General features: G+C 32.2%; 2 protein-coding genes across 2 annotated transcripts; one reads left to right on the top strand and one right to left on the bottom strand.

Annotated features, from left to right (window-relative positions):
- The first annotated feature begins 264 nt into the window (after positions 1-264).
- Positions 265-1241, top strand: LOC114387151. Its single transcript, XM_028347281.1, has one exon. The coding sequence runs from the start codon at positions 359-361 to the stop codon at positions 707-709; it is 351 nt and encodes a 116-aa protein (XP_028203082.1). The 5' UTR covers positions 265-358; the 3' UTR covers positions 710-1241.
- A 1397-nt stretch (positions 1242-2638) lies between these two features.
- LOC114387150 (sugar transport protein 7-like) lies at positions 2639-7025 on the bottom strand. The gene is made up of 5 exons (XM_028347280.1): positions 6816-7025; positions 6505-6671; positions 4745-5064; positions 3613-4239; positions 2639-3253 (listed from the first exon to the last, which is right to left on the bottom strand). The coding sequence occupies exons 2-5, from the start codon at positions 6647-6649 to the stop codon at positions 2828-2830; spliced, it is 1518 nt and encodes a 505-aa protein (XP_028203081.1). The 5' UTR covers positions 6650-6671; positions 6816-7025; the 3' UTR covers positions 2639-2827.
- Between the last annotated feature and the right edge of the window lie 3555 nt (positions 7026-10580).

Genomic DNA, 10580 nt, shown 5'->3' with positions numbered 1-10580 from the left:
AATTTAATATTAACATTAAATTTATCTATAGATTACAATATTTTTTTTAAAGTTTATTCTTAACTTTATTTAAAACATATTCCACTTCTTCCATTTCTATATAAAAGAAAAAAATATACAACTTAACATATTTTAGTTACAAAAATAATTAACAAACAAGAAATTAAAATAAAAACTTATAAAAAGAAATAAAAATTTTCAAAACTATATCTTATAAATGGTAACAACGGAAGTACCAATAAGAAACCCTGCCTTTATAAGTTTATATATACCGTTCCCACCGTAATGCATCACTCCCTGTAACATCAAACTCTGTTTCTTTGTTTCTTTATCGAAGTTTCAACTTGGTTTCCTTCTAATGGGAACCTCTCTTCTCCGCTCCCACGATTGTCTTCAAGGCCACCACGATGCCTTGTCCCCAACTCCATCTTCCATCAGATCACAAAGAAACCCTAGCCCTAGCCCCAACCCTTACCAGACTCGCCGGCGGAGGCTCCACGACGGCGACCGCTCCGGCATGGTGGTGAAAGGCCCCAGCGCGAACCTCGTCATGGGCCATGTCAAGATCCTCAAGAGAGGCGAGACGCTCAGCGCCGAGACCCGCGGCGGCGACGACGAAGGTTTCGATTTGGTTTTGGGATCCACGAACCGGTTGGGTCCCGATCCGAGTTCCGTTCCGGTCCCTGGGTTCCTCGCTATGAGGCGGTGATCATGGATTCATTGGTTGATTTTATTGTTGGATTTCGGCGTTTATCTCACGCAAGTGAGAGTCACGGGAGGAGGAGCGGCTGTTGAGAGCTTTCTTGATCGTTTGATTTGATTGCACAGTCTCGACGAGCGAATGATTTGATTTGTTTGGGTGCGAGCGAATGAAGAAAATTTTGGAGGCGAAAGGGAAAAGCTCGTGTGGATCAGGGTTCAACTTTTGGTCCCGTGAAAGAGGATTTAGGTCGCTGTTTGAAGACAAGAATACGATATCCTACTGTGTATTCCTGCAGTGTTCTTTTGTCTGCGAGTTTGTGTGGGTGCTGTGTTGGGTCTCCTTTCTTGAATGTGTTTTATTATTTTAATATACTGGTGTAGTTCTGAAACTTAATGCATTAAAATTTATAGTTTTTTGATCGACAAACAAGATGTTAGTTTTTGTTAGTTAGTGAGAAATTGGAACTTGTGACCTATTTTTTCTTTTTTTTTTTCTTTCTCACCAAGTCAATCTGCATAATAAAATTTAAATTACATTAGTACTATATTCTACCCTCATTGAGATATCTCTGCATGACGTGACTTGAACCTTTGATGCTGTTCACTGGCGAGGAACTGTTGATTGAATTCTCAAATTATCGGTTGATTTCGTGGGGGCGAGTGGTAAAATGCAAGATTTAGTATATAATTAAACCTACCAATTAGCAGAGACATACAAAAGAAACAGCATGATACTTATTTGGGTTGGTTTGAGTGAGTTAGACTATCTGCAGTTTGCATTCAGTTTGTTAGTTGGATCATTGTATGCAAAATATGGTTTGGGAGTGATTTACTGTCTACTTCATTCATGTTAAATGGGTGAATTGTTAATCGATATTATTTTCCGAAATAAGGGATTCTTGTCCTACTATTTTGTATAATAATCTTCCTAATTACAAAGTTTTATTAAGATGGGAGGCTTTTTCAATTTTTTGTATCTAACCTAAATTGGCCTTCGCCTTTGGGAGTGATTTACTGTCTACTTCATTCGTGTTAAATGGGTGGATTGTTAATAGATATTATTTTCCGAAATAAGGGATTCTTGTCCTACTATTTTGCATAATAATCTTCCTAATTACAAAGTTTTATTAAGATGGGAGGCTTTTTCAATTTTTTGTATCTAACCTAAATTGTCCTTCGCCAATGGACTTACTACAAATATTGCTAAATTTGCCAAATCTTTAGTTCTTGTGACCTGAGAAAATAAGACACGAATTATTAATACAAGGCAAGTGAAGTGGATACTGTAATGGTTTCACATTGAGTTTCAAAGTTCTAGTGCTTGAGCGTTTCAGTGGCATGCTGAATGGTACTTGAAGTGCGAACCCTATCAGGCCAGATCTGACTCCTTGATTTCAAATCCGAATTACACACGAGAGAAAAAAAAAATGTTGTTATGCAAATTCCTCTCACCTTCTCGGGTTATTTAAACTGGAGAATAATGATAGTAAGAAGATCTAACTAAGTTGATTGAACAAAATTTTTGAATGTTGTAAATCACTTGGTATTGTCATCGTTCTTACGGATAAAAAAAAAACTAGTGAATGATGATAGCTTAATTTAGATTCCTAGGTAAAGCATATACTGCTTGTGTGTTTGTTTCAGCGTGAGATAGGAGTTGATACACGTTCACTGTTAAGAAAATATTGCTTCTACGTTTTTTATGGATTTTGACACACATGTCCACTGTGAAATAACGCAGATCAAAACACACTAGTAATCCTTTTCTTAATTATTATGTAGCATCTTGCATCGGTATAGCATTTCATTGAGACGCTATTACACTAGCATGAAGATCGTAGTTTGTAGCCACTGTCCTGATGTGCCATTGAAGGCAGTCTTAGTATCTGTTTTCTTTTTCTTCAATGGTTTTCTCCAATTTGGTGTATAATTAGTGAATACATAAGCAGGTTGTCTTTATAACCGTTTGATCGAGATACCTTCATGATCTAATAATTATGTAATTATTTATCCATTATTCTCAACTTAACAGATACACAAAACTTAACTAAGTTCAACTGGTTGAGTTGGATGCATAAGTTATAAATTTTGGACTTTACTTCATGACATCATTAGCATGGGTAATTCAGATACTACCATCTGTTGGGAGGCAAATCCTTTTCCAGAACCAGTGCCTCCTCCACATAAATGACATCTCCTCAATGGGAATCCCTTTGGTTTCAGGTAAGAACAGGTAAACAAATATGGTCATGATGGTGATCCAGCCAGCAAAGAAGAGAAAGATCCCAAACTTGAATGAGCAGAGAAGAGCAAGAAAGGCCTGAGCAATTATGAAAGTGAAGAGAAGGTTTACAGCAACTGTGATGCCCTGCCCTGCTGACCGGATTTCCAATGGAAATATCTCACTAGGGACTGTCCACCCAAGTGGACCCCATGACCACCCAAAAGCAACAACAAATAGGCAAATCACCACAACCACCAAAATTGAAAACCCTTTTGACAATTCTTGGTCTGCTCCAAACTTGACCCCTAGAATAATGGCCACTATGATCTGCTCATGAGAAAAAGGAAAGTAAAATCAATTGCCCTGCAAAATTTAGTAGACTGCACCTCTTCTCGGATAGTAAACATTTTATGATATATAACCACTTGGCAAACAGCAAGAATATTGACTTTTGCAAATTATATCTGTATGCTAATATGAACATCATATTTCATACTATTTAGAGAACCCTATCCTAAGATATCATAAAATGACCCCTTAGATCTTCATCTAACATGAGTTCTGAAGTTAATCATCATATAAACAGGATGGTGTTTTGGTCTGGCTTCTAGCATTATTTCCCACCTTCATGGATATTTTATTATTTTAAACATGCTTAAGAGTTTGCATGAGAAAGTTTTTCTTACTTGGCATGTGATCATTTGTAGTCCACCACTGACAAGAAGAACTCTCCTGCCCAACCTATCTACTGTTGCTATGGAAATGAACGTTGAACTAGCAAGAACTCCACCGGTTAAAGCTGAAGAGATGAGTGATGCATCTCCTCCAAATCCCATGCTTTGAAACAGCACTGGAGCATAGAAGAGAATGGAATTTATGCCAGTCAGGATCTGAAAGGTAGGCATGAAGATTGCCATCACCAACTCTGGCCTGTACCTTCTTTCAAGGATGTTACGAAATGGGTGCTTTATGGACTTTGCCAACTCGCTTGCATCAACCATATCTTGGAACTCTGCATCAACTTCCTTGGTTCCTCGGATTTTCTCCAGCAGCTTCCTTCCTTTTTCCGCCAATCCTCGTTCAATTAAGCTATTTGGAGTGTCAGGAAGAAATATCCCTCCCACAGTCATCAAAAGAGCTGGTACTGCAGCCAAGCCTAGGGACAGCCTCCAACCCCAAGGCTTGATCTTTTGTGTTCCAAAATTGATCATGTTAGCTGTGAAAATCCCAAAAGTGGTTGCAACTTGAAACATCATGTTCAGGCCTCCTCGAAGGTGTGTTGGTGCCATCTCTGACAAATAAAGCGGAATAGCCTTCAAAACAATCACCAGGAGGAGAATTTTTCAATTTCAAGGTATAACTGGATAGTCTTCTAACTCTTAACATTGACTGTTTCCATCTCATTACTAACTCAAACATTTGCTACCTAACTTTTCCTATAAATTTTATAAACCCATGTTAACATTTACATAAATATGGGGTTCTAAGGTTAGCTTGGTGGTTGCAAAGGGGAGTTAAGGGTTGAAGGGAAAAGGGAGAAAAGGGTCGTCGAATCCTCCCATTAACATTCTAACAAAAGACTGATAACTCAACTAACAACTAACATTGGCTAATAAAACAAAAGAAACATTTACATAATTATTCTTAACAATCACACCTTTAAAACTGTTTGATACTTGTTGGGGTAATCTAGATCTCGGCTTTAAACAAAGGGGGGAAAAGTTAGTTTCTTCTTTTATATAAACATCCCAATTTATTACACCTATAAGGGGAAAAAAGATCATTTCTGCATAAGGATTAAAGAAATGTGTTACTAACCTGATTTCCAAATCCAATGCCAACACCAAGCATAACCCGGCCTAAGATCAACATTATCAGGTTAACAGCTGAAGCATTCAGAGCTGATCCAATAAGAAAGCTGATACCACCACCTATGATACTTACTCGACGTCCATACTTTCTTGTCACAGGGGATGCCATCAGGGATGCAACTAAACCAGCAATGTACAGAGAAGAGGTAAATGCTGCTAGGCCCTGATTGTCATACTTGCAGTAGTTGTTTTCATGGGCATGCTTTTTCTGTCTGTATACTGAGGGGAAGAACTCTATAAGAAAGTCATCCATGGATGTAACCCCACCTATTAACCATAAAACATTCATCAGAAATAAGTTTAGGTTCTAAGGAAATAAAAAATGAGAGAGATGGCTAACAATAATAAACTGAAATATATTGTTGACAGGATGTAATGTTGTACATTACCTTAACCTAATACTCTTATTTATGAGTAATTACTAATAAGGTCAATTACCAGTACAAGCTCAAACCCACTAATGATTAGACTAAAACATATAATTAAGGACAAAGATAAAAAAAAAAAGATACTCTAAGATTTTCTAAATTTAATTATATATTATCTAACAATATGGAAACAATTTTTAAGTTTTCTCTTTTTCAGTTCCTCACAACATGAGTTTTCAAGCATCAAGAAATAACCAGTTTGTGCTCTCGAGCATATTGAAAAATTCACTATAGAGTTGTGGCTTCATATTACCAACCTGCCTTATTCACTGTGTTGCATATTTATGTGACAAGGAACCATTTGATTTGAAAATGTTTTTTGGTTTCACTTTTATTTTAAAAGTATCCCTTATCTTCTCTTTCTTGCCTGTTTCTATAGGAAATAGTGAAAATAATTTTTTATTGTTGTCATTTTTATGCTGTTTCTTATACAAAGTTTTGAAAATAAGAGACAAAGAAAATAAGTTATTATCTTTATAAATGAAAAAAGAATATGAAAACATACATTTCATCAAACCAAATGGATTTGTTGACATTTTGTGATTTAATGAGGTTATAAATGATTCCGAAGCATTAAGGCATCCATAACCTATAGAGTTAAAGTTGTTTATTGTGATCCCGTGCTTGGTGCAGTGTATACAAGACTCTGGATTTTTTTTTGTTTTGAGATCTTTGGTATTGTAAATGACACGTTCAACCTTGACTAATCTAAGTTGATCCAGGTGAACTTAAGGAAGCAAATCTCTCCTACCACCTATTTTCTCCATTCACTAAATTCAAATTCAAAACCTTAAAGAAAAATTGAGCTCTTCGTCCACCGGATCCATGCAGCATAACAAGAAAATTGGGCAATAACAAGGCATTATATGGTCAATTATTGGTAGGGTGGGAAGTGGTTGGATTTGCATCAGTGGCTAACTGAATGGTGAGGCAATTCACTGTTGGGACTTTAGGGTATAAACTTTATGTCTTTATCATTGCAGCTAAGGAATCTGAGATTTTAGGACCCTTGTCAGATATGCAATTCACAGAATCTCTAGAGCAGAATCTCTGACCAAAATTTTCACATCGTGAATTTCTAGAGCAGAATCTCTTGTCAGATATGCAATTCACAGTTCAACACAACACCTCTCTTGCTAGAGTTTTCAACCACAAGTTTTAATAGCTATAACACGCAAAATAACCAAAACAAATCTAAATTTTTCATTCAGAGTATGGAATATGAATGAACCTGAACATGGAAAACAAGAAAGATACATAGTATGAATTATGGAAGAACCTGAAATTCCAATATCATAGCCAAAGAGAGCCCCTCCTGTGGCAGCAACAATGCAAGAGATGATGACATAAGCAGTGACTCTCCCCTTGTACTGCTCTGCCCTCTCCTTGCTCACAGTGCCTGTTGTGAAAGACCCTCCTGCCATTTCCTCAATTCTCCTTTCTCAACTTTCAAAGGAGAATGAATGTTTTTAAGTTTTTATCATCATTCTTATATACAAATGCTCTAAATTTATATATACAACAAGTCCTACCAACCATTTGCTCAACAAATGTAGAAAAAAGATTTTGACAAAATGTGATGTAAATTACACCGTATTTAATGCTTTGGCTGTTTTCTGCACCGGTGGCACCCTTGGACGTCATCTATATTTTTATCTTGTCATCACTCAAGAATGAAATGACTATGAATGTGCATATGTTAAATAAACCATCCTTTTTCTGTAAACAGTGACTCAATTACATTTTCAGATACGTGGGTGAAGTCTTATCACCACTCTCCAAAAACCAATCCTTAACAAATTTGATGCGTGTGGTTGTTGCATTTCTACCAATATCTGAATAATCATGAAACTAGCATTGGGTTTGGCACCGAGATCTGTCAAATTTTATGTGATTTGTTTATTTAGAAAATAGTTAATGGCTGGTTTATATAAATAGAAGACTCGGTCTTGGTTTCCTTTTCTTCTTTATATATATATATATATATACATCCTTATCTTGTTTCTTTTCAACTTAAGGAAGAAATAATAATAATAATGCTTTTAGCCTTTAAAATCAAAATATGGAAAATTATTTAAATTATAAAAATGAAAAGGAGGATTTTTATGGTATTATGTAACGTTGTTTGAGTGATCTCAAATTGTGTGAACAGTTTTTAAGCTTATGTAACCTTGACTTTATGGTATTATGTAGCGTTGTTTAAGTCAATGTGCAGGCCAATTTACAACATAGGGTAATTTTTTTTCCATTTTTTCAATTGAGGTCCATTTTAAATTATTATTTATTTTGGAATAAATTGTAACGGGTGTTATGATTTCTTATTCTTTTTATAGTTAATATTATTTTTACTTTTTATATTATTTTTTTTAATTTATATTGTTTATTTTATATTAATGTATTATGTTATTTTTATTTTAAGAATTACTTTTATTATTAAATAATTATCTGTTGTTAATAGTCCATTCTTTTATACAATAAAAATAAGATTCTTTGATAAATAATAAGTTAATATTAGTAACAAAATATTTTAATATTTTCATTTATATTTTAATCCTTTTAAATTTAAGTATTTATATTATTCTTTTCATTTACAAAACAAATCAAATTCAAAAAATATATAGCGTATTAAATAAAACCATATAAAAAATAAATATTAAATATTAAATAAAACTATAACAAATAAAAATAATAATTTAACATATAATTAAATTAAAAAATTTAATTTTCTTAATTAAATAAATAAATAAGATTATTTTAAAAATTTGAAAAAAAACAAAATAAATTCGAATTCATAATTTAATATACGACTTCTAAAACAAATAAGCCGCTTAAAATATAAAAAATTACAACTTTAAACTCTAAAAAAAAGTTTACGAAAAAAAAAGTTTATCACTTTAAAGTTATAAAAAAAGTATAAAAAAACTTATAAGTTATAAATTAAAAAAAATTAAACTAAAGTCGTAAAAGTTAAAAAAAAAAGTTGTAATGGATATTCACTTCTAATCAAGAAATCGTGATTAGAAGTCGCAGTATTATGACTTGTTTTAAAATAAATAATAATTTAAAAACTATTCCAATTGGAAAAATGAAAAAAAAAAATACCCCGTGGTAAATTGGCCTCAATGTGCACGTAATCATTATTTTCTGAAGTTTGATTTGAGTAGCTTTTTATTTCTCTTTGTTTAGTTCGAGCAGCCTTTAATGACATTTAATATTATCAGACTTTGGTGCAATAATCAAAGTTTCGGGTGTCATTTGATTTGTCCACATATGTGTGTCAGTGTGTGATAGATATTAGATCGTGTATTATAGTAGTACTAACATTTGGAGAATGATTCTCTCCCTAAAGACTTTTCTAAATAAATTTGTTGTTCTTTTATATAAGACTTATTTAATTTTAAATATATTAATTATTTTGTTTCTTAAATATTTTTACTTAATTATTCTCTTTCAAAAAATTAATAAAAAACATTTGAGGAAACATTTGATAGAAGAAAAGTTTTTGGCTTTTCAAGAATTATAGATTGAAAAACTTAGGATGCCTTTGTTGGGAAAAAAAAATTTATTCTAAAAAATCATGAATTTTAATAATCATGTTTTTTGAAAACAAATAACATTTGTTTAGTTGACCATTGAATTTTGTTTAGATAAGTTTCTTATGAATTAAAAAATTATGCATATTTTTATCATTTATTTTAATTATTTACCATATTATATAATTTAATAAAGAATAACATGACATTTTAACTAATAAGAGAAAATTAAACTCGAGAAAGTGAGATTTTGACTTTCTTCACGAGAAAGTTTTCGTGGAAAACTAGTTTAAAATATTTTTGGAGAACATTCTTTTTCAGAAATGTTATTTTTTTAAATGCATACCAAATATGCGAACTAAAAAGACAATTGGTAGGAGAGAAGTTTTTGGTTTTCCAGGAATCATAGATTGGAAAACTTACTTTCTCATGTTTACTATCCATTTAAAAAAAATTAACATTACTCGGAAAGAATGTTTCTTGGGAATGTTTTTAACCATTTTTCTCATGAAAACTTTCCCAAAGGCAAGTGGGAATCTTACTTTCTCGAGTTTAATTTTTCTTTACTACATTAAGAATATCATGTTATTCTTCATTAAATTATATAATATGATAAATAATTAAAATAAATGGTAAAAATATGTGTAACTCTTTGATTCTTAAGAAACTTATTTAAGGATTCTCAATGGTCAACCAAATAAATTTTATTCATTTACAGGAAATATGGTTATCAGGATTCATGATTCCCGGACAAAGAAAAAAAAATTCCCTACCAAATGTAACACTCCAAGTTTTGAGTACTAGGAATACACCATAAGGAAAAATCTTATTAGGACTCTTATGTTATATTTTTTGTAAATATTTGTTATTATTATTTGTGTATTATTGATTTTGTCCTAAGCAGTTATTTGTATTGTGATAGTGTGTGCTCTTATACACATGTGTATTTTGTGTATATTATTGTTGTTGTTGTTGTTGGTATATTATATCATATTTGGTGTTAGTATTAGACTAACTTCTTATAGTTAAAATGCTTTAAAAGATGTCTAAGTCTAGTGTTAGTTTTATGATGGCAACCCTAGATAAACCATATCATATCTTGAGTTATAGTTATCCATTTGAGGTATTTTTTGTGTTGTTAGAAAGCTTGCTGCAAAAACTACAATTCATTCATACACCTTAGAAACCAAAATTGTAACATTCCAAAAATAACCCAATAATTATTTAGATAAGGATATCTAAATATATTTTTAGTAAAGGAAAAGATAAGTTAAATTATTTTAATATATTAGATTGTTGTTTTTATTTTGAAAAGATGTTAGTATAGTAATATATTAGATTGGTTAAAGATAATTATAATTAAAGATAATAGAAATAATAGATAAAGAAAGACCGGTTAAACAAATTTCAAATTATGTACAATTCTTATATAAGGGTAGACAATTGTTTCTCTTAGAAACACACAAATAAACAGTCTCTCTTGGCATTAGTGGGTTGATCAAGGACATAGAAAAAGAAAGAAAGCAAGAAAATTACTTCAACGCAATTGGTAGAGGATAAAAAGAATAATGAAGAGCACAAATTTCTTGCTTCAAGAGGTGAGTAAAACAAACTTTTTCTAAAATTGCATAGTATAATTTATGAAAGAGATATTTTGCAACTTCAATATAACTATTAAGGTTAAACCACATAGTGTGTTATGTTCTGGATACATTTTTTTGCATCTCTACCACGACACTGAATTTTTGCACGTGAACTTTATTATTCATGAACCAGGAATCAAACTATGTTATTCCTGGATTACAAATGAATAGGTGTGTGT

Source organism: Glycine soja, chromosome 15, assembly GCF_004193775.1.
Source record: "Glycine soja cultivar W05 chromosome 15, ASM419377v2, whole genome shotgun sequence".
NCBI lineage: Eukaryota > Viridiplantae > Streptophyta > Magnoliopsida > Fabales > Fabaceae > Glycine > Glycine soja.
Note: the sequence above shows the minus strand (reverse complement) of the source record. Positions and strands in the feature narration are given on the sequence as shown.